Genomic DNA, 24,338 nt, shown 5'->3' on the forward strand with positions numbered 1-24,338 from the left:
CAAAGAAGACCAGAATTATGGTTAAAAAACAAAAACTGGGTGTAGGCTAGATTTGCATTATGAATTAAACTTTGTACAGCAAATCCAGAACAACTGGTACACCAAGGAGCTGTTTATCTGTTTTGCATCATGCTCCCATAACATGCCTGCAGCTGGACATTTGTAAGAGGCAATTCTGAGTAGACTGCATTAGAGCAACAGAACCTAGTCTTCTGAGGTAGTCGCTGTAAGATAAAGATGTGCATTTAGAGAGAATCCCAAATAGATTGGAAAGTCTTGCTGTACGCGTTACAGCGGAATCTTCTTGCAGTGAGTTCTGCTATAGAGGTTGATAGATGGGCTTCCTCAAGGCTCTTTTTCTTTCCGGTGCTTTTCAGTAATACAGGAACGCTCCATTGGGGGGTGAACTTTTGAAGCAGGGCATATTAGGGAAAACATCACTTTAGATATTTTACAGTGAAATTAGATGCAAAAAGAATGGTCACAGTAAAATGACACAAGTGATCTAAATAAGTTTGTGTCCAGTTCTTTACTCCTTTCAGCAGGCACATAGCAAGTATTTTTTTCCTTGTGTATCCAAACCAGGTAAGGAAACCACACTCCTGATACAGTGATGTATTTTCATGAAACATAGCTTTTGTTGTACGTAGCAGCAGTGCTATGCAAGCTTACTCTGCAGTGAGCGGATTATGACACATTGCTTAATTGCAAAACACCTGTGAAGTAGAAGCAGGCCGTATAGCGCTGAGATGTAGAGCAGGGCATAGCCGTAGGGAAACCGGAACTCAGTTTAATGTCGCTCTGCATTTTTAAATCCAAAGGATCGCCAGTGCTGATGATGATACATCCACACTCTCTCTCCCCATGACTTGTATAAAAAGTGCATGACAAAGATTTTGCAAAACCTACAACTTTCCTTCCTCATCTTTCCCCAGAGTTCATTGATCTTTAAAGACATTAAGGTGCGGGGTTTCTGGGTGACCCAATGGAAACGAGCCAATGCCCAAAGTGAGTGAAATTATTTCAGATTTGCTTAGGTTGCTGTTGCAAAATAAGAGAGAAAATATTGCCTTGCTCATTTGCAAAGTGATTTCCCCATATTTGATGCCTTGCTTTGGCCTGCTGGAGTTTGTGCCTATAATGTGTGTTGGATTCTGTTGTCTGGTTATGCAGGGGCAGCTGCTGTAGCTTCAGTAGGTTCTTGCTTCTCCTTAACTTCTGGGTAGACCCGAGGTGAACAGAGAAGAGCCACAGCTGCTATAATGTTCTAAGTAACTCATATTATAGGGAAAAGAGAGAGGACAAATCAAAGCAACAGCTGTTGAGCAGAGGGATGTACAAGGTAAAAACCAGGACCGTGAACAACTGCTTTTAATTAAAAGGAAACCAAACATAGAATAAGAGAAAATGCATGCCTGCAATAAACCAAGAGTGAATTTTCCCTATTGCTTTCAACTTCTTAAGTGTTAAACCTTGAGGATCCTTGTAAGTGCTCATTCCCAGCAGTTTTAAGTGAAACTGGTTTATGTGTGTGGGAAGGATGGTGGTGGTGGGAGGGGGGTGCCATGCTATCAACACTCTTGCTAATTGCCTTATGACAGTTTTAATGAGCTAATGGGTAAAGTCTGAAGTGTGATGACACTTATTCAGCACAGTGGCATTGTGTTTTTTTTTTTCCCCTGTAGCCTCCTGAAGGCGAAACTTGTCTGCCTCCTAGTTCTGAGGCACGTGCAGTACAAGAATGATTTCAAAAACAATTCTTTCCTTTTTCTTCTACATTTCCATGCTAGCGTGCAGCTGCTAGGCAGGGCCAGTGTTACTGTGTTAATCTCCCTGATTAGCATTATCATTTTCCTTTAGCATAGTGATTTTGATTATTGAATTTTTTTTTCCCCAAGATACTATTGATGCACATTAGGTCATACATGGATCAAAAGCGGTGAGGTGCACAATCTGGTTAACAAGAACAGTGAATCAAGGGCATAAACTCAAAATATAATCTTTGGAGGGAAGGAAGAGGCTAGATGTGATGGAGACCTTTAGCATAAGAAAGAAGGTGAGGGATAAGAGATGGTGTGATGAGGCAGAAAGGTGGCTCAGAAGAAATATTACTTCACTGGGAGGGACATGGATAGTGGAATTAACCTACCAGCAAAGATGGAAGCGAACAAAACAGTGACAATTTCAATATTTCTGGGGCAAGGAACAGATGACCACAGATCAAGTAGGGTCTGCATTTACACGATGGATGGGGGCAGCTGAACTCCTCTTTGTACTTTGAGCCTTGGGAACAAATGTTTGAGGAGCTTAGTAGGGGTGAAGCTGTATTTAAATGTGCTCAATTTCTGCTACGTATCTGATCTTTAAAAAAAAAATGTATCCAGATTTAGCCCCCTGTTTTGTCACAAAAGAGCAAGAGTTATCCTAGGCATGGACACAGCTTTTCTCCTTACTCTGCCTTCATTAAAGTGCAGACACTTTTTTTTTTTTAAGTGCTGTAGTTTACTGCAGCAGATGTGCACGTCTTGTCATAACTGGGTGCCAGAAACACATGTGAGACCATTTTCAGAAGGGTGTTTAGGCTACCTTAGCCAGCCAAACTTTGGATATTTAAGTTAAAACTGATTTCCTACAGAACCTGAAAACAAAGCCATGGGATGGCCCAACTTAAGCTCCTGTTGCTGAACCTCAGTGATGGTTAGCTAAGCCCAGTCTTCTCCTGCGCTAAATGTAACTATGCTGTGGGCTGTTTTCACCCTGCAGGATCTAGCTAAGTCACTGGCTGCTGAACTTTGACCCCCCATGGCAACTCCCTTACCTTTCCTGGAGCATTTCACAGCACAGGGCAGCATTAAGAAAAGAGCAGCACTGGAAGTTCAGCAACGTGGCATTGTCCATCTGTTTTAGGATTTTTTTTTTCTTTTGCCTATTTACAGATCAAAAGCATCTGTAGAAGCCAAAGTGAAAAGTAGACTGCTGCAGTGTTGTGGGGCTTCCAGTGAAGTGAGGCATGATGTATAGATATCCATGTCACTGTTAAAGAACATGACTTCCTGTATTGGGGGTGGATTTGATAGTAAATTCCATAGCAGCATCATATAATTGGCCCAGCCAGTCCGCCTAGTTATTCTAGTCTCTATACCTCAGCTGCCACCCAGTGCGAGCTTGTAGGATGTTGCTCTTCATCCAAGTCAAGTGCTTTATTTTACTCCTTGGTTCTCTGCCATTTTACATAGATTAGCAATAAACCAGGACTTAAAGAACAGCCTATAAGCTGCTAGGGTTATCTGTGTTCCTTCTCAGCATGTTTGCTAACTGCAACATTCTTTTGCTGTGATTTCCCTGCAGACAAGGAAGAAATGAACAAGATGATCCTGGATCTCTGTAGACTGATTAGTGCAGGGAAGCTCGCTGCTCCAGCCTGTTTGGAGCGCCCCTTAGAGGATTACAAGGTGGCCTTGGAGGCTTCCATGAAACCATACAGCTCCACCAAACAAATACTTACCATGTGACTGGAGCAGGAAGAAAAACCAGGCGCACAGACTCAGTCAGTTGTATCATCTCCTCCCTCTTTTCTCCTGAGGTCAGTGGATTTGGGAAAGAGATCAGCGTGTGTCTCTTGAGAACGCTATTGCATCTGGCCCTTTAAAGTACCCACAAGATGGGTGTGCCCCTTGTTTCAATGAATCTGCTGATTTTAATGTGCACCGAACCGACGTCATGTCGGCAAAGCTACAGCCTACCCTAACTCAAACCTTTGCTTTAAAGACGTGTCAACCTGCCAGCTCTGCTGTACATGAGGGGATTTTTTTTTTTTTTTTTGGAGGGAAGTTAGGGAGGAAGAAGTTGATTTTTTTAATGGGCATCTCTCTTCCTTGCTGCTATTGTGGGACGACTCACCCCCAACTTTAATGGTAATTTAGGGCAGCAAAAAAGAAAAATAAACATCGCTGCTGTTTAAATAATATTGATTTATATTAATCATCCTTGGAAGCTAGGCTCTTAAGCTTCCATCGTGGCTGCTAATGCACTTCTTTAATTCTAAATATTTATAAAAAAATAAAGCTATTGAGTGTTGTGTGTGTATATAGTTCCTTCTCATGAGCTCTCATAAAAGTTAGGGGGAGACATTGATTTTCTTCCAGTGTATATACTTGCCAAAGTGATTTACTGACAACTAAGGGTGGGAAATCCAGAAAAGGACTTCTGCCATAACATCTCAGCTGTAGAAGACCACTGAATAATAAAACCTGTGCATAAAATGCACTGGCAGGCAATGCATTTTATAATCTAATTTTGAAAGTACAAAGCAAACTGATGCTTAATCAGGTTTTGGGTATGTGTGCTAGGTAATGATCATACTCTTCATGCACTTCTACTGCAGTCCATATTTGACTTTAGGCCTATGGCTGCTATCTAGATTTTATATTTATATATATCCCTTATAATATTTCACAGGACATAAGAATCTCCAGCACCACTACTGTTTTCTGAAACCCCTTTTATTTTTTTTAAATGTAACATTTACAGTAGTTGAGCATATCAGTAAAAGGGCTCTACCCCAGACATAACTGAATTTCTCTTCAGGGCATTAACACTGTGAAAGATGCTCCTGGCTGTTACAGCCCTCACTCATAAATAGAAGAGCTTTCCAATCCTTAAAAGAATACAGTTGCTTTTTTTATATTATAGTTCTAGTTAGTTACTTTAAACCTTCTATGCTTTAAAAACAAACATACTTTAATTTTGAAGGTGACAAACTTGTTCCAGTACTGTTGTTACAAGGACCTTTCCTTTAAAAGCAGTAAGTGTTGATAACATCCGTCTTCATGGGTGGCTCTGTAGAGCTGTCGTTAACCCTTCCAAGATATTCAGGAAGCTACCATCAATTATACCCTCTCAGGCTCAGGACCTGGCCAGTATGGGATAATGCTGGTCATCCTGGCAGGCAAAGTAGGCCACAAGCTGTCCATTACAGATCATGAGGAAAAGACCGCTACCTGCAACATTGATTAACAGCAACAACTGAGAGGACTCTTTGCAAACAGGTTGTGTAAAAGGACAAGATAATACAATCTCTTCTAATTGAAAACAGTAGTGAGAAAGCTGAGGCTTAATAAAATGTCTTATGAAAAAAAGAGGAAGGGGTGCCTAAAAACCAAATCCATTTACTCAACTGGTCTCTGAGAAAAAGGACAGCAATAAGCTGTGCCATCATCATGGGTGTGGCTTGTCAGAGGCCATGCCCATAAGTTGATGGTAATAGACACATGGTAGCCTGCAATCAGCCTCTGCTCAGGAACCTGTGTGGATATTACTGAACCAGGCCATTGAAAATATTTCCCATATTCCCCCTCTGCCTTTTAGTCATGACAAAATCAGTCCTATGCATTATCTTTTGAATGATCTGTGATGCATTAAGTGTAATCCCTGCCAACCTTACCCCTGCACGGTGGAATGGAAAGAGTCTGTGTATGGCCATAAATCATGGGAACATACATAGGGAGGAATAGGGATAGTGGGTTACAGCGTTCATCATGGAAAGCAGATGACTTAGCTGTTTAAAAGAAAAACAACTTGTCCCAATTTGATGCTGCCACTGCTTTAGGAGCTTTGCCTATCTCAGAGGGCGAGTACAAAGACTCCAGCTCAAAATAGGGGTGGGATAAAGTTTTGTCTGAGATCAAGATAATACTAAACAGCATTTCCTCCATTTTAAGAGCAAATAGTGCTAATTTTATCATTCTAATCTCTTAGCTACAGTTTCAACCTCCCAATGATGAAACACCTCTTGAAAAGCTGCAAGGCTGTTTCACTACTAATATAAAAACAAAAACTAGTTCTTACCTGCTAATGTTGGTTCCTATACCACCACAGATCAGTCCAGATGCCTGGGTTTTGCCTCCCTTCCAGCAGATGGAGACAGAGAAAGTTTTGCTGACACTGTAACTTAACCTGGTGTGCCACCTGCAGTCAGTCAGTATTGACCTGTACCCCAAAACACAATGTATCTTATCAAACATCACCCACCGAAGGAGCAGGAGGAAATGGAAACACTTAATGTGAATGATCCTTACAACCATCACCTGATCTAGAAAAACTCAATTGAAACTTTCAGCTTATTTACAAAAAAAACACAGAACGAGCAGACTCCAACACTGGGTGAGACTCTGGACTGATCTGTGGTACTACAGGAACAAACATTAGCAGGTAAGAACCAATTTTCCTTTCCTTGTACGTAGCAGGATCAGTCCAGACTCCTGGGATGTACCAAAGCTTCCCTAAACCAGGTGGGACCGCGAGAGTCCTGCTCTAAGCACGCGTGAACCAAAGGTCCTAGACTCTGGTACCTGGATGTCCAGACGATGTCTGGAGAAAGTGTGCAATGATTTCCAAGTAGCCACCCTACAAATCTCTTGTGGAAACACTAACAGACATTCAGCCCAGGATGGCACCTGCAACTGAGTCGAGGGAGCTCTTAGACCCTGAGGCAGCGACCGTCCCTTGCAAACGTATGCTGAAGCTATGGCCTCCGTGAACTACCACACTATGATCGCTTTAGAGGCCCTATGTCCCTTCTTCACACCACTTGCGAAAATGAAAAGATGGTCGGACACTCTAAAGCCATGAGTAACCTCCAAATATCGCAACAGCACCTCGACTCCTTATCTAAAGAAAGCCTCATATCCAGATTTGTAACTCCATGGACTTTCAAAAGGAAGGCCAAAATAACCTTTGGAAGGAAAGAAGGCACCGTACACAAAGACAACAGAATCCGAAATCTTTAGGAAAAGGATCTCCTCCTGAGAGAGCAGGTAGCGCTGAAATCCTTCTGGCCGCACAACTTGCAACCAGAAAAAAAGACTACCTTTAAAGTAAAATCCTTCAAAGTTGCTTTGCACAGTGGCTCAAACAGCACCCACACACCAAGTTTAGGCTCCACGGGGGGCACACGCTCTGCACTGGGGGATGTAAATGCTTCACGCCTCACAGAAAACGCACAAAACAGCAGGATGCGCAGCCAGAGGCACCCAGAGGCCACCACCTGGACCCTTAAGGAGTTGAAAGCAAACCTTTCACCAAACTTTGCTGCAAAAACGACAAGACAAATGGTGGTCCACAGACGCTAGAGTTAGATCTACACTATGCACCTTGGAGCAAGCCTCCAAGATCTTCCACAGCCGCACGTAGGCCAAGGAGGCCTGCCTTGCTTGCTTGCAACAAAGCGGCAATCAACATCCTCTGGATAACCTTTTTTCTCTCAGGTGCTTCCTTGCAGAAGCCAAGCCGCAAAAGAGAAGCCATGTGCCTGATCTAGAACTATGGGATCTGGGCACAGAGTTTGTGAAGATGAGCACGACGCAGCAGCCCGTCCACTCCGAGCTTGATTAAATCCGCGAAGCACGGCCAACGTGAAGCACTTCCATCCTTCGCAAGACCTTGCCCACCAGCGGCCACGGCGGGAACACAATCCACAGGCAGCGCACTGCCTGCCCCTCGGCATGGTTTTCTTCCTCTTCCTCCCCCCCTCCACTGCGGCACCAGCCCGCCTGCAGAAAGTGCCACAAGAAGCAGCCCCTAAAGTGCCCAACCTCCCCGAATCGTCACGCTGCAAAACCTGGCCAAAGCTCCTGACTGGCACAACACAAACTAAAAGGCTTGTTCCTTTTTTGTATATAACTATGCTTTCATATAAACTAGCGACTGCAGGCTCCGGCTGTCCACCTGTAGGAGGCAGGAGAGAGAATTAGCCCCACCAGTTATCTCCCCCCTCAGTGGGTCAAGAATCCAGAGAGACTCAGGGGTTTCCGACCCCCTGCTCGTCCACTTCTCCACCTGAAAGGATGGCCCCACCATGACCTACCGACCTTCAGGGAGGGCTATCCAGTCACCTATTGCTAAAAATTTTTTTTTTTTTTTTTATTTTCTACCCTGACTGTAGGATTTGCACCATCTTCCATCTGCTGGAAACAGAGAAATACTGATGGACTTCAGGTGGCACACCAAGTTAAGTGACGGTGTCCGCATTTACATTTATTGGAATTTATGACTCGCTTAACGCTAAGCAATAGGACTAAGCCATGCGCAAAACTTTCTCTGTCTCCATCTGCTGGAAGGGAGGCAAAACCCAGGAGTGTGGACTAAGCTGGGTATATACAGGGAATGTCTTTTCATTTAAAAGTCTGGGAAATGCAGGCACGGTTATTCTGTCAGCCTTGCCAAATAACCCCCAATTTTCCTAGATTCTAATTCTATTACATTAGTATTGCATGTTACCTCTACTCAGGGGCACCAGTTGATATACTTAAAAATAAGCACTTGGTGCAGGTAGTGACCCCATTTGTAGCAAGAGATTGTACTTCCCCCCCAAAACATTCCTCATAAGTTGAGACTGGTTGTGGCCCCCAGGCTCCAACTGCAAGGCATACACAAGGGTGTGAGACAAAAAAAAAAAAAACAACACACCACATGCAGTGAGTCTAGTACCTACCAATTGCAAGCCACCACTGCCAGATGAGAGGAAACTCGGCCATAACTGCAAAATAAAATCAGGACCTTTAGACGAGCTCAGGGCCCCGCTTCGGGACTATGCAGAATGTCAGTTGGAACTGTATGGCCCCAAATAACACGCGAAGGCAGAGAAACTTCTTTTCACACACACAATGGAGGGGGCTTCTTTGCCAAAAGCCTAGGCCTCAGTTTTAAACCATTTTCTTGTATTCTTCACTTACTCTGTTTTCACGTCTATTCACTCATCTGTTTCTCGCTCCATTTCTTTATCACTTCGTAACGTTGATAGAGCACTAATCTACACACACTTATAGAAAGATAATTCACAAGCTGACCGAAGTCAAATATTGTTAGGTGAAATGCCCTTAGGCCCTTTCCGCTCTAGCTTCTAATCCCCCCCAGCGAAAATATTCTACCTCGTTTGATAAAGAACTCATCTTTGGCTAAAATAGACAATTCAGATTAGACTGAGGAGTGGAGCAGCCGGCTGCAAACTAGGGCTCAAATCACACTTGGGCAAGTCACTTCCACCTCTGTTGCCACAGGTAAAAAAAAAAAGTCAGAGCCCTACAGAAAATGGGGACTGAGGCCTTGGACTGTAAGCCCGCTGGGGAGGGGGAAGTACCTGAATGTAACTCACCTTGAGCTAAATCCATAAATAAAATTAAAGTAGTCATAGGAGCCAGGAAAAATATACGACACCTAAGAAACAGAACCCCCGCCACTTGGGACTGTCGCCCCCTGCTGGTGTGTGCGCCTTGGGGGATGAGAGAGGAGCCCTTCCCTACTTTGAGTGGAGCCTGTGTCGCTTCGCCCTTAAGCGTTAGGAACCTCTCTTTTCAGATTTTATTTTTTGTAGGAATATGTGTGGTTTTGTTTTTTTTTTACAACACGAACACATATGTAGAAAAATGAAGAGCTGTTTTCTTTTTTTGCAGACTTCTCCATTTTTGTTCCTGCTGTGAAACAATAATACGGTGCCAGGAAAAATAATAATATAAAAATGAAGACAACGGACGGACCCTGTTCGTACTGTTCTTCGGTGGAGTGCAAGAAGAGTTGGGTCCTCATGGGTGGGCCAAGCCTATTTGTATCAAGTGTTGGGGAAGTCACAGATCAAATGAGCCACAATTTCACCTTAATAGTGGCGCACCCAGGCTGGCCCCTTCCCTAAAATGGTTATGATCTAACCCTACCCCAGGAAAGGTTTCCTTACAGCTGCACTGGGAGTGGGTGACAGGGGCAGCAGTATTCACAGCTTTGTGCTCTCACTGCCTGGCTTCAGGGCTCCCTTCTCCTTATCCTTTTACATCTCTGCTCCTCCATCGCTTTATTCTTTAATTCATTTCTCCATAATGCACTACGACAGATGCTTTTTGAAGACATTAAATTGAGACTCAGTAATAATTTCATTTTCCTTCCCAATGCAGCAAGTTTGTCTCTAATACCTTGAGGCGCTCCAGGCCAACTGGGGGGAGGAGAGGAGTTTGAATAGGGAATGCTTTAGCCAGGATTGCTGATTTACAAGAAATATAACACAGGCATCTAGACTGTCTTTCAGCTGGAACAATGTTTTTATGTGAATATATTCATGAAAATAAAAAATAAGTCTAGTCTCTTGTTTTATTTATCCTTATCCACTCAACATGTATTTAACCCCCTCCCACTTCTGTTTGTTTTACGAATCCTTATGTACATTATCCATCACTCTCCCTTCTCCTCTGATCACCCACCCTGTTTTCCAACCATCTTCTTTTTATCATTCCCAACTGCACCATAGTAAACTTTGATTAATAGCCCTCATAAAAAAAGCACTTTGCTTGGAACAGCAAACATCACAACTCTCCCAACTCCCATCTGATCAGGGTATGCAATATCAAACTACATGGTCTTATGCAATGCATCTATCTAAAGTGCTCGCTCACATAGTGTCACTACAAACAGTTTACAATTCTCAGCTTACACTAACCTCCCAGTGTTGCATCTTGGTCAGTCTGTGGCCCAGGATTTCTGGCTCCAGGGGCCACCTTGAATTACATTTCAATTTGTAGGTCACCCTCCTTCTGAAGGATGCAGGGCAGCTTACAAAAATATCAATAAATACAAGCAAATATCATCATAATAGAAGAATGTATGCATGCAATACCTCTACTATGCATATTCTTTGCAGGTCACAGGTCCTGTTCGCTCCATATAAGAATTATCCGAAGACAAGTGTACATAATCTGTTTTATATAGGTCATGCCTAAAAATGCCAGTAGGCATTTTCTCTCTCCCCAGAAGGTTTACAATCTAAGAGCCTCATTTACTAAGTATTTTTCCCATAGTCATGGAATGGCAGAAAAGCCTTTGAGGATTAGGAATTAAGTTTGTACCTGAGGAAATGGAGAATGAAATGGACTTGCACAAGGAGCATCAGTGGGATTTGAACCCCGCTCCGACCATACAGTTCTCTTCTGCAAAGGTAACTATGGCCGAAGAAATCCACAGCTGAATGATTGACCCCTGTAATCTCAGACGCCCATATCAATCACCGCTGGATAACAAAACAAACCGTGGCATTCTTACAGTCCTACCTATTTTTACTCAAACTTCTAGCAATTTTATCTTAAATGGAATTACTTGCTTCTAAGTAATGAAAACAAACAAACAAAGATAGGACAAGGATGAACCAAATGGTGGAATAAAGGTCTCTCTGTTATCTGAAGTGTCTTACTCTGAAGAGAGATCATCCTTCCATTTCCACTCCATTAGCTGTGGTGAGAATGCAGATAACACCATCTGTATTATTGCCCATAACAGCACAAGACAAATATAGTGCCAGTTGTAATAGCCAGAATAGGTAGGACAAGCAAGCTGCTCCCTGTGGAGACAGACCAATGTTTTGCTTAAGTGAGCACAATGCATATGAAAGCAAAAACATTTCAAAACCATTATATAGAGATTCTATATTAAAAGTTCCAATCTTCATCTTCAGCCTACTTTTCATGCTGGGATGGGAGCATGCAATTCAGAAAACTACATATCTGGAAGTAATAGCAAGTAATAAAAAAGCAAACAAGTGTTGTTGTCCCTGACCCTAACTCAGTGCCACAGATTATGTATTAATAATCAAAAGTGTGGTTAACTCAGGAAATATTTTCATAACCTTATTCTCAAAACAACTCTGAAACGTATGTCCTCTCACCAAATAATTCCTTGGCATGGCCCAATTCCACAGGGATCACAAAACAGAAACTCTTCCGCCAACACAATTGTAAAAATGATATACTATGTGTTATTCTGTGGCGCTCTGTTCAACACATTTGTGTCAAATTTGCTCATCTCACAAATCAAAATTATGTATGTGCTATTGAAACTTCTGCTAATCCAATGCTAACTTGAATGGTGAAAACAGTCATTCTTACAACAAACATTATTGGACAGCAGGAAACAAGACATCTGCTCCAGAAAGTTTACTGCTGGTGAATAAGAAGGAATACAGCATTGTTTTCTACATTTTAAACTGATTCTGCGGTACAGACCAGAAAAAAAAAAAGGAAGATGAATGCTGGAAGCATGACCCAAACGTGTTTCCCTTCCTCCAAAGGAATCAAGGTTGACATGAGACAGACAAAGTTGTCAGACAGCTGCAGCTTTGTACCAATGTCAACCAAATATCACAATTCCCTCACAAGGTTTAGTCTCAATCATCCATGCTGAATTTCAGCTAGATCTGGGCAGTAGTCTGCAAGTTCCAATATGTACGGATGGACAGAGAAACAGACCGAGGCATTGCCAATAACGGGTGCGCTCACACTAGCAAAATTTCATCTAAACCCCCAAAACTTAGGACCTTTTGTACTAAACTTTTTTCCCTTAGAATCAAAGTGGGAAAAAATCTTTAGCACACAAGCCCCTTAGTTTGTTTAATAAGCTGAGGAATCGTGACAGGAAAGCCATGGAGGGAACTTGCTGATTTATAGAAATGATTTATTTTCCAGTTTCAGTCTTTGCTCAATGGCGGGGGGGGGGGGGGGAGCGAGCAAGCTTGAATTTTCTCCTCACCTGCAGAAGTCAGAGCCACGTGTACAAAGGTGACCGTGATCGCATAGTCCCACATCCACCTCTTCACTACTGCAGCAAACAGCAGGCCGCTTGTGAAATAAGTCAGCTCCATGGACAGCAAGTTCACTGCAGAAGAGAGAGCAAAGCACATGTTAGCTGACAGACAGCTGGAGGGAGAGAGTGCTCAAGAGAGAGGTCGTTCGTTTCCGTTCTGGACATCGCTGTGAAACTTCAGGGCTGGTTCCACATGCTGTAACCTCCACTTACCAGCAAGAGAAGTACATGCCAAAGCCTAGGGTGGAATGTATGTGTGTGTGGAGGGGGGGTAGATGAATGTTTTGTAAATCACCATGTGATATAGGGTCCCAAATAAAACAGGCAGCCCTGTGACACTGAAGTTCCTGTGTTTGCTGCATAAAGGCAATCATCTCTTCTGATAGGAAACAGCAAGGTAAGCATATGAGAGGCCCTTATTCAGAGCAGGGAAGAAGAAAAGCTGTCTACCTTGACACAGACATCCCCCCCACACTCAAGATGACGCTTTCCATAGAAATTAAGCCTTTAGGGCATATTTATTGCCTGTGCTGAAACATTCAAGCTTTTGCTTTTTTATAGACAGAGTATTTTTTTATGTATTGAAGTTTAAATGGCTTCAGTTGTTTTTAGAAAACCAAGAAGTTCTGTGCTTGCACTGCCCTCATTGTGTGCAAATTTATCTCATGCATATTCACTCTGGCTATCCTGAAAACTGAAGTGGCTGGGGGTTCTCCAGGACAGGTTTGGTATAAGGCTCTGATACGTGTGTGTGTGTGACGTTATTTTTCCGTATACCCACACAAAGTATTTCTTCACCAAAAGGGCAATGGATGTATGAAATGGACTCCCAGAGGAGATGGTGGGAAAAGTAAAAAAAAAAACTAACCGAATTCAAGGCAGGATGCGGTAAGCACTGAGGATCCCTAGTGCCAAAAAGGAGGGTAGAAAAAGCATTACAGTAACCTGCATGGAGCAGCACTACAACAGCGTTAACGTTCCAAGAGGAAAGTGGGGCCTGCGTGGAGGGACTGTAGTTAAAACCCAAACTTTAGTGAGCACGGAGATGCTGGATTGGTGGCTGTAAGGCTTATTACAAAACTTGGTACTAAGACATAGAAAGAGGCCGGAGTGTTGGCTTAATTATTGAGCTTGTAAGAAGCAAAAACCCGGCATGGTCTGAAGTGTCCTACTAGTGGAGGTGATCACTGTAATAGAGTTTGGTGCCGCTTGGTACGGATAAGGAGGTTGCTAGTGTTGGGCTACACATGAGAGCCACGTCCAGCCGAAGTGAAAAGATCTCAACTAGACAGGCTGGATGGTCTGTCTGTCAGCATTTACCAGGAAACATCCTGATCAGACAATGGACGTAGGAGGGAGGCAGAGGTGCTATAAAAAGCCCTGGGCTACTTTTTGCTCATCCCATCACGGTTCTCCTGCTGGCTGCATATTTCTGTGACAAAGTGATACAGCTCAGACACCCACCAACTGTCAACACTAAACTAATATAGGATCTTCAGAGTATTTTGCAGGGACAAAATGGCCAATGCCACTTTATGGTCAAATTAAAAAGAGCTTGCCTGATTGTTCCTTTTGACTGTCAACTGGGGAGGAGGACATGATCTATGGATGAACGTCCTGATGCTACATAACATACACACCTGCTCTGCATAATAGTCACAGAAATTTGAGCCACTCTCACCAAGATATGCACGAGAGAATTAAAAAAAAAAAAAAAAAAAAATCTGTCAAGGAGTATCAGAAATCCACCATCTGGGCATCTAATCCCATTGCAAACCAGGTGCCCCATGAGTGTGCTTACCCAGATACTTGGAGTTCGACTGAGAAGGTTCTGTCTTAAAGTCAAATGGGATAAGTCCATCGAATGTGTCCAGTCTATCAATGACAAAAAGTGACGTTAGGAATTTAGACAGGTTACATGCAACAATGCAGAGAAGCTTACTTCTGTCCCTCTCTTAGAGAAATTGTGTTTTCTGGCACTAATCTTTACTTTAATACTTCAGAGTAAGAAAAAAATACTTCCCGAGAACAGACAGACCTCTGTGGACTTTACCAGGAAAGGAAAAATAAAGGAATTTTACTCTTTCTTACTTCAAGGGAGGACTTAGCCCTGCTTCTAAAAACTTAAGTAATGATGGAGTGAAAGGCACAACAGCAAGAATGAGCCAACGGGGGCAAAAATAACCAACCTCTTTTTTTTCTTATTTCACAAGCACTAATGCTGTCTCTCACAGGGGAAAACAGAACCGCCATAGCACCCAGTTTCTGGGGGAGGTTTCTTGGCTATTGCAGGTTTGGGTTTTCATCCCAACAGTAATTCTAGTCCTTACCACTTCCATTTGAAATGAAGGTTGTAATCTAGGTTTTTACTTTGACTACAAGTTAGATTACACCTGTCAACTGAAGTCTGTAGTGGCTAAGGGGTATTTTAATCTAAAATTATTGCAGCATAGTTGACCTTTCTTACATGCTGCTGATTTTCGAACACTGGTGCAGGCCTTTATCATGACCACCATAGATTATTGTAGCTCCCTGGATGTTGGGTTATGTAAAAATTAAACTATGGGCTTTGCAGCTCTTGCAAAATGCGGCAGCCCATTTGATTTTAAAGGCTCCAACTCGGGAGCATATAACTCCTATATTACAGCAATTACACTGGCTGCCAGTTATACAATGCTTAAAGTTCTGACAGTGTATAAATCTTTAGAAAACGATGTTCCCAGGTATCTTTCAGAACTTTTTCATTGCTATATCCCAGCTAGATCTCTGCGATCCTCTGATTCTAATTTTCTTGAAGTTTCCGATTTTAAAGTGACGCACCTGCAGCTAATTCGCAAACGTGCTTTGCCTGTAATCGGTGCCTCACTTTGGAGTTTACTTCCTGAGAAATAAAAGCTTTAAAATCCTGCATAAGCCTTAAGGAATAAGTTAAAAAAAATGTTCTGTTTCATGAGGCTTTTTCTACTGGGCGGGAACCCGAAAGACCTGCCTGCAACACACTTTCTCCAAACTTCTCCTCTTCTGGTGCTCAAACATCCCAGCAGTAACGTTTGGTAAAAGTCTGCAGGGAAGACCATGTCACCGCCCGACAAATCTCCTGCGGAGATACCAGCTAATACTCTGCCCAAGAGGCAGCCTGAGCCCTAGTAGAATGCGCCCGCAACCCCTCTGGAACCGATCAACACTTATGGAGCTAGGCTGAAAAAAAATCGCTTCCTTCAATCATCCCGCAATCGCGCTCCTAGAAGCTTTACATCCTTTCTTTGAGGAACTGACACCTGAAAGTCATTGGTGACCTTAAGATATCACAACAGAGCCAGATGAACATCCAACAAGCAAAGCTCCTTCGCGTGCGGCGTATCTGATGCCAGGTGCGGAAAAACCGGCAATTCCACCGTCTGGTTGAGATGAAAATGAGGATATAACCTTCGGCAAAAAAAAAGGAAGGAACCGTATGCAGCGTTACCCCGTCACCCGAAATCCATAGAAAAGGATCTCTGCACGACAAGGCCTAAAGGAGAAATCTTTCAAAGATGCCCTTCTCAGCGGTTCAAACGGAGATCCACAGAGTGAAAGTTTGTGGCGCTGTCCTTATCCCGAAGGGATACGCTTGAAACTGGAAATACTATCCTAGCACCATGAAGCAAGAAATGTTGGGAATGTGCAGGTGAGCCTCCATTAAATCTACTGATGTGAGAAACTCCCCTTTGCAAGCCGCTATCACCGTCCGCAGCATCTCCATACGAAAGTGCGGCATCCGCACTGCTGCACTGATCTTCTGCAGATCGAGAATGGGCCAAAAGGTGCCCTCCTTCTTGGGAACCATAAAGTAAACGGAGTATCTTCATAGCCCTTGCTCCTTTAGGGGAACTAGGGCAATGGCGACCGAGTGCTGCAGCTGCTGCAATGTGTCCCGTACCGCTACTCGCTTGACGTGAGAAGCACAATGGGATACCACATGGACCTCTGATCGGGCGCGAAAATTCTAAGGCATAGCCGTTTCTTTATCACTTCCAGAATCGGATGTGATCTTGGTCTGCTCCTTGTAAGAGAGGGCTAGTCTCCTCCCCAAAGGCTTCCAGAGAAGAGTGGACCAGCCTACCTTCACTGGGAGGTCTTACCTACTCCGGCCCCCTGGCTGCTACTATAATCGGGAAGGTCCACGTGACTCTTGAAAGGACTGCTGCCTTCCTGAGCCTTGCTTCTGTGAAGAAGCGGGAGAACTCCTAATGGAGCAAAACCTCCTCATCTCTTGAGAGGATGCGGCAGAAAGCTCTTCTTGCTGGTCTTCTTATCCTCAGGCAACTCCCCCAAATGCTTCATCAGCTGTTCCAAATCTTCTCCGAACAACAGCTTTCCCTTAAAGTGGAGATTAACAGCTGCCACCCAATTCCACAACCACAGAAGTCTCCATACTGCCACCACAGAAATTATATTCCTAGCCGATGTCCAGACCATGTCGTACAGGGCATCCACCACATAGGCCACGTCTGCTTCCAACTGAGCCGCCTGGTTGGAATCAGCTGAAGATCCTGACATCATCTCCTGTGCTTTCTACACCCAGTACAAACCAGCTCTCTGCATCAGGCTAGCACAGACTGCAGCTCAAAGCCGAGACCTCAAACAGTCTCTCCAACATCCAATCCTGGACATCCTTCAACATAGCCAACCCTGCTGCAGGAACGGTCACGTTCTTTGTCACCTCAGACACCACCTCATCTACCTTTGGAAGTCTCCAAAGCTCCGGTAAGGGATACAACTTAGCTATAGCTCTGGCTACCTTCAGGCCTGCCTCTGGAGGACTCCCACTCCTAGTCAATCAATTTCTTCACTTTCTTCGGTAAAGGAAAGGTCGTTGGTTGCCCATGCAGCCCCTCCAGGACAGGATGTACCCCTTCATTGTCAGAATCCTCCTGCATGACCTTGATCTTCCATTCCTCCAGTACCTGGGGAATGAGAGAACACAGTTCTTCCTTACAGAATAAATCTCACCACCCTAGGATCGTCCACTTCTGCAACAGGAACCTTCTCCGCATCAGGTCTACTACCCGCCGGTACGTCCACAGGATCAATGTCCGGGTCCCCTTGTGGACCCTCCTGTAGACCTTCACCTTCTGAATCCTCAGAAAACTCATCTTCATCTGATGGGTGTCCCCAACCCAGGAGCTAAAGAAGCTTCCCTGACCTTGCTTGCACAGTTGCTCTAGGCCTCTTAGTTGAGCGCTGGGACTTCTGGGTGGCCAAACACTTACTTGCTGCTTGCTTCTTAGCCAAATAGGCTTCATGGAGTAGCAGGACACAATCTGTGGAAAAATCATCAGAACCACTTGCTCCCTTCTCTACAGCGTCCTTATCTGGCTCCTGTGCCCCTTCTTTATCTTCCTCAGGGCATTGCTCCGCTGGAGACAGTGGGGGAAGGAGTCCCTGAACTCCCTAGCAATGCAAGTCTCCTGCCACATGAAGGCAACATAATTGCCGTCTCCTCCAACTCCTCCCCACCCCCCCCCCCCCCAGGGCCTCCAGAACAGGGCTTGAAGAAAGCAAGCATTCGCTTCCAGATCCCTCCGCGGAGGTCCCTTCCTCTCCAGAGGCACAGCCGGCGCACCAAGAGGCCCCATTGAGGTGCGGTCACCTCACTCTACAGGCCAGACACATTCTCTCGCACTCATTAGGAGGCGCCATGCTTTTGCTGTGGTAAAAATAACCTCCTGAGAGCAGCAATTGCCGAGACACTCCTGCCGGTACGGTCCTGGTGCTGCCACCAAGTCACGTGCGTCCCTTCTCACCCTCACGGGCACTGTTGACCGGAGGAGCGCTTGCCACCTGCAGTCTTGACGGAGGTTCCTTCCCCTCCGGAGACACAAGCAGTGCATGAGGTGCAATCGCCTCAAACCACGGGCCCGACAAACTTTCCCGTGCTCCGTGGGTGACGATCACGGAGCCTTCCTGCCGGCACACAAACACCCCTTCAACTATACTCTGGACCTCCGGTGCTGTCGAGCTGCGGGCTCCCTCTCTTACCCCTGATTCTGGCCTTGATGCTCAGTAACAGCCGCACTAACAGCCCTGCTCTGCACATTGCATTTTTTTTTTTTTTTAGCGACAGCACAAATAAAGAAGCCAAGCAAATAAATAACTGCTTCCCTGCTTCTGGCTGGGGGACAAAGGCCTCAGAGGAACGATGGAACCAGGACCCTGGCTGTCACCCTCTCTGGATGCTGAGAGTCGAGCTAATTCAGGGATCTCCAACCCCCTGCTCTACCTGAGGGATGGCCCACAAAGGAACCTAACACCTCAGGGAGCTCCTATGAAAATCAGTCATGCTCTCTCCTTCTCTTTTATTTATTTTATTTTACTTTCTAAACTCCAAACTGCAAGTTTGCACCTCTACCATCTGCTGGAGACAGAGAAATACTGAAGGACTGCAGGTGTACTCTCGGTTAAACAACAGTGCCTGAAAAGTTTTTATTCTCTGCCTCCATCTGCTGGTAGGGATGTAAAACACACTTGTCTGGACTGCTCTGGGGTATGAGCAGGAAGTGGGAATTATTTCACAGCAAGGCCTATGATTTTGTAAAAGTGGATTCTGTCAAGCAAAGTTTGAGAAATTGTATTCTATGATAAAAATTAAAAATATAGAATTAAGCTCCTTTTACACTCTGAGCAGTTTATTATCAGAACATCTGTAAGGCTTCTCTTTGAGTATCTAGGACTTTGCCGCTTTTCTCCTACCTGGAGCACTCTGGCCACAATAAACAAAGACAGCACAAACCATTGTTCTAATTCAAGAACATGAATTGCATGCTCATGGTTAGCCTCACCTGAAAGCTCCAAAGCATACGCTGCCAATCATGTAATAAAGAGTATAAAAAATGACCAAACACAGCAGCAGGTGAAGGAGAACAGTCTGAAAAGAGCATTAAAAAAATGTAGTTAGACACACGTACAAATACCGCCGCACACACACAATAACTTTAGCAGGGCTAGCCCAATGGCAGCACAGCATGCTGGTCACCAGGGTTTAACCTGGCAAAGGTAGCAGTGGCAGGATTCACACCCTGGGAAGGAGAATGAGCCATTGCACACCTGTACTCGATTTTGGAAGGACTGTTAATGGATGGACTACATGGGAGGAAAAAGGAAATCAAAATATGAGAATAAAAACCCCTGGGAACTTGCAAAAGGCTGCTCCTGGCACCACAGCCTCTGTTGGGGTGGGTTCTGATTAAACTGGAAGTCCACAGGAGAAGTATGCGGTTGCTAAACAAAATAGAATGAATAAGTTTAGCTGATTTAGGAGGTTTTTAATATATTTAGTGTAAAGCTTGACTTGTGGAAACAAAGGCAACCTACATAATGGCTGTATTTTTTTGCTATTATGAATTGCTTTTCACTGTGTAAGAAGACTGGAAAAGGCACCCAAGAAATCTGCTAATCAGAACAATCATCTTAATGAAACAAAGTGCCTCATCTGGCAAAAAAAAGGCTCATGAAGCCCTTCCAATAACCACAATGTGGAATCAGATGGCTTTCAAGCTGTTTGAGCATTTATATTATTGCCTTTTAGACATCTGTTGAAAGCTTGGGTGTTACCTTGGGTTAATTTATCATACAAAGCATAAAAGTTTCTATAGAGAAGAAGAGATCATTTTCATCCTTATCTCGTTACTGGGCAGAATCAGTGGTTATTGTTTGCTGGCTCAGGGACACCGAGCAGTTGACAGGGGTGGGTCAGAGGAATGGCACTGTCACAGCCTCAGCAGAAAATGAATTACCCTCTTGCACTTGTGAAAAACTGAGATACTGGCAGGGCACTAAGGGAAAGTCTGAAGATAAACCAAGAAAATCTGTTTCCAGTGTGGATAATCCAGCACCTTCCATAAGCACCAAATTCCATACAAATTTTTTTGAAGGGAAAAAAAAAAAAAAAAAAAGGTGATGCATTCAACATTTGAATGTTTCAAGGGTAAAGTTGTAAATATCTGTATTATATTACCATCTTCTGCTTTACCTTCCTGTGCCTCCACTTCCTATCCCATCGAAAAGCAAGTAGGGTTTTCTTAATATACCTTTTCTGGTCAACCAATTTTTTTTTTAACTCTGAAAACAGAGCAGTCAAAACTGGGCAGTGGGCACACTGCACTGTGCCCTTGTAATGCCTCTGTCATGCAAACCCAGTTTAAATTATTAACCATATTATTAGTGTATGTACAATGTGATCCTGTTCTAGCATTCCAAAATATTACTTGAGAAGTTGACTAGACTGAACTCTAGAAGCGTGCAAGTGCTGTAATATATATAGATGTACGCTCTGATATGGCCCATGATCAAATATGGATAAATAAACTAGAACTTTAAATAGTTTCACTACTTTTTTCAACTGTTTGGCAGGTTTCAACCAAGAAAGTAAAAAAGCGAAGCCAATGACAGAAAACTGAGTAAAGTCCCAGGATTGAGCCCAAGTCTCTTGCCTTCACAGTAACGGGACAAATTCTCAACACAGCTGTCAGTTAACTAACTATAGCAAACTATTTCAAACCATACTTGGAGTTATTTAAATATATACAATTCATCTCCCTTTGATGTATAGCAAAACAATTTGCAGATGCCAGTAATTCTAGAAACTGGAACAGATTATTAACTGAGTGCACATTAACGGGATTGTTGCTATAGAAAAGAGAAGATATCAATTAAATATAAAGAGAGGCATCTCTATACAACATTAACAACAAAGTCAGGCAACATCAACTAGCTAGAATGCACAAGGCATGTTTAATTAGTTGATTTAGGCTAATCATGGGTTTTGTTTTTATTTCAATTCCTTATTTTGCGGATAAATGCAGTTTTTCTGAATCACCACATGCTGTGACTGCAGTCTGATCGGAGGGGAGAGCAGCTGTTGTATCCTGCTGGAGCTGCTCGGTCACCCAAAAGTTCCAACAGCAGGAGGAAGAACCTGCAATGCTTACCTTGGTGCCTGCCACCTTAGCTTTCGTCAAAGCCATGGAAGCATCCATAAGAGGGGATAATAGTTGTTGGGTGCCTTGGTGCGGGATTAGATGATGCTCAGTAGCAAGACGACCCCTACAGGAAGGTACCAGACTAGCATTCCTCAAAGCAGCATATTACTTCCATGACAATCCCTAGGATATAGAGAGCATACAGTCCATAGTACTCAGTATCAATACATAGCCTGACAGAAATGCAGTTTGCAATGTACATATTCTATCAGTAAAAAAAAAAAAAAAAAGGACACTTTACTTTCTCTGAGTTTTTAGGGCTGGCCACATTTGAGAGTCAAAAGAGAGGAGGGCCAAAGCCTTCCCCTTTATTTATTCATATTTATCTAGATAATTAATGGTTGCCCAGAAAATAAAGGCCAAGTGTGAACGCAGGAAAATGTTAAAAACTGTTTTCAGTGAATACTGAAGTAGAGTCAGTATATAAACAAAATATAACACATGCTGTTCACAGAGTAATAATTTGAAATTAAATTGCAATGTCATTAGGAAATACATGTACAAATTTAAATAAAATTATTATTCTGGAATGCTTCTGTGATCTTCCATATGCAACATTTGTAACCATTGTATATATTTATATTTCCATGTCCTTGTCTTTGCATTACAACAGTGAAAGTATATTAAAAATATGTATAGACAAACTAATAATCCTTATTATAATCTTGTTTAGGCATGCAAATAATAACAAATCTACTATTTAAAGCACTGAGTGCATTTGTTCTTTTTGAATCAGTCTTTATAAAAATATTTTTTTTGTGTGTAATTCTTTTTATTATTATGAACAGCAGTCCAGTATACTGGTTTACATAATCAGAAGAAACGCCAAAGCCGTGATACAAAACATAAATGTGAAATACAACCTTCAAGTTATAGGAAACTCCCAATATCATAAAACAGAACAGTGTCAACCGTTTAACCTTCCGGACGTCACCGGTGTGGAGGTCAGCTCAATTGTTTATACATAACAGTTGCAATATAAACGGATGGCATATCCCTATATCTGGTGCTTGTTACATATTTTGTAATTTTCCCCTACAGTCAACCTATAAAAATATTTTAAAATCTTCTAAAATATACACATAGAAAAAAAACTACTATTTTGATCAGAAAAATGTGTAAAACAGTTTTGCAATCTCAGACATATGTAGAAAGGTTTTCAACCACTAAATCAGCTGTGCTCTAGGTAAAGGAGAGAACATGGTGCAGGAACCACTCTGGTGGGGCAGCCCGTCACAGGCCCTCATCATCTCCTTGTCTGGTCCCACAAAAGAATGGAGTACAGTTTCATGCATTAAATGGCTACTTTTGTTTTAACTATATTAACTATTTGATATATATATATATATATATATAACATATCATATCAAGTAAATATATCAGGTAAATACACATATACATCCCCCCCCATACTCTTAATACAGCTAAATAATGCAACTTATCCAATCCCACATTACACTCTCTTCTGAGCTTTCCTCAACACTGCTCTCACTACTGCATGTACACTATTAATAACCATACCATCCAACAATTACTTTACAAGAACATACAGCAATTAGAGAGACTATAAAGCCTAATTCAATCTATGTACTAATGAGGAACTCACCCTGTTTGTGCAGGTGCTTAGGGGACTTTCCATTGCCCTAAACACATGGTTGAGATGAGTTTGGAAGATGTAAAAGCTGCAATTTTGCTGGAAAAAAATGTAAGGTAAAAAAAGCAAGTCATAAAAAGAAAAGCAGAAAAAAAAAAAAAAGGATCTGTGCGGCATTTTCACAGTGAAAATGGACTGATGCACAGTGCACATAAGCTCCTGCATCACATTGTAAATTTAGCAGAAGATTCCCACCCCTAGGGTTGCCACTTCACTCTAGGTTAACCAGAACATGCTGACCCCTTTCCTGGTTTTGCCTTTCAGATGATCAGAACTACAAATCCATGCATGCAAAGGGTTCAAAACCAAGAATGGATAAGCCTTTTCAGTTGGCCAACTCTGAAAACCAGACTCATTTGTGGCTCTTGAGGACTAGGGGTTGCCATCTCTATACTATGCACTTTGTTCCATAGACCAAACTGGAAATCCCCTTTAGTACATAAGGGCAGGACTTACACATAGTTCTCCAGATCCCTTCTTTTGCAGCCATTTTTATATCCCCAAATTTAAACTGGCTTACATTAATTGGTTATCAAAGATTATGTTCATTTTCCATGAATTAACCAAATTATATGATTGCTAAATAGAAAAGATCTAAATTTCACTTTTTTTTGGCAAGAGATGTCAGATAATGGACACTTTGCAAGAGCCAATCAGCTTTTAGCTGTAGCCTAGCAACTGAAACTCACTTTGGACCGCAAAATTCAGTTATTAGACCGCAAGTGTTTTCTGTATATTCAAATGTATTAAGACCCCCCTTAAAAACGACCTGCCTTATGAGCATAGGCAGAAAACAAATGTGCACGCAACTATTTTCCTGAAAGAAACAGAATAAAATGCCACATATATATATATATATATAAAAAAATATAATTATTTTTTTTTTACTATTCACCACCAAACCATTCATAGGAGACGACTTTTTCTTTTCAGCATCATTTAGAGCGAATACCCCTGAAAATGTTAACACCTGGATGAGCACCGTGGGGTTAAATTTGCGAGGAAACGAGGAGCAAAATGTCACTACCCCTAAGGAAAAATGAAACCCCGTC

At 42.9% G+C, this 24,338-nt stretch overlaps 2 protein-coding genes across 9 annotated transcripts in view; one reads left to right on the forward strand and one right to left on the reverse strand.

Annotated features, from left to right (window-relative positions):
• MECR (mitochondrial trans-2-enoyl-CoA reductase) overlaps positions 1–10,139 on the forward strand; it is a 25,273-nt gene extending 15,134 nt beyond the window's left edge. The window contains exons 9-11 of one of the 3 annotated variants that reach the window (XR_003851886.1): positions 936–1,008; positions 3,349–3,583; positions 9,450–10,139. Coding sequence is in view for 2 of the 3 variants with exons in the window: in XM_029570914.1 (XP_029426774.1) it covers positions 936–1,008; positions 3,349–3,512 (237 nt within the window). In the remaining variant the exon portion in view is untranslated. Of the gene's footprint in view, positions 1–935; positions 1,009–3,348; positions 4,453–9,449 lie in introns of those variants that run through there. The other 2 variants (XM_029570914.1, XM_029570913.1) reach the window with 2 other exon arrangements.
• Positions 4,485–24,338, reverse strand: part of TMEM244 (transmembrane protein 244) — a 25,961-nt gene continuing 6,107 nt past the window's right edge. For 5 of the 6 annotated variants that reach the window (XM_029570919.1, XM_029570917.1, XM_029570916.1 and 2 more), the window contains exons 2-8: positions 23,239–23,325; positions 21,582–21,755; positions 19,434–19,519; positions 14,414–14,487; positions 12,559–12,684; positions 8,492–8,536; positions 4,485–5,000 (exon numbers count right to left, since the gene is read on the reverse strand). In XM_029570919.1, the coding sequence (XP_029426779.1) occupies positions 4,906–5,000; positions 8,492–8,536; positions 12,559–12,684; positions 14,414–14,487; positions 19,434–19,519; positions 21,582–21,629 (474 nt within the window). In that variant the 5' untranslated portion in view covers positions 21,630–21,755; positions 23,239–23,325 and the 3' untranslated portion in view covers positions 4,485–4,905. The remainder of the gene's footprint in view (positions 5,001–8,491; positions 8,537–12,558; positions 12,685–14,413; positions 14,488–19,433; positions 19,520–21,581; positions 21,756–23,238; positions 23,326–24,338) is intronic. The other variant, XM_029570920.1, reaches the window with a different exon arrangement.

The sequence above is a fragment of the Rhinatrema bivittatum genome, chromosome 11, assembly GCF_901001135.1.
Source record: "Rhinatrema bivittatum chromosome 11, aRhiBiv1.1, whole genome shotgun sequence".
Taxonomy (NCBI): domain Eukaryota; kingdom Metazoa; phylum Chordata; class Amphibia; order Gymnophiona; family Rhinatrematidae; genus Rhinatrema; species Rhinatrema bivittatum.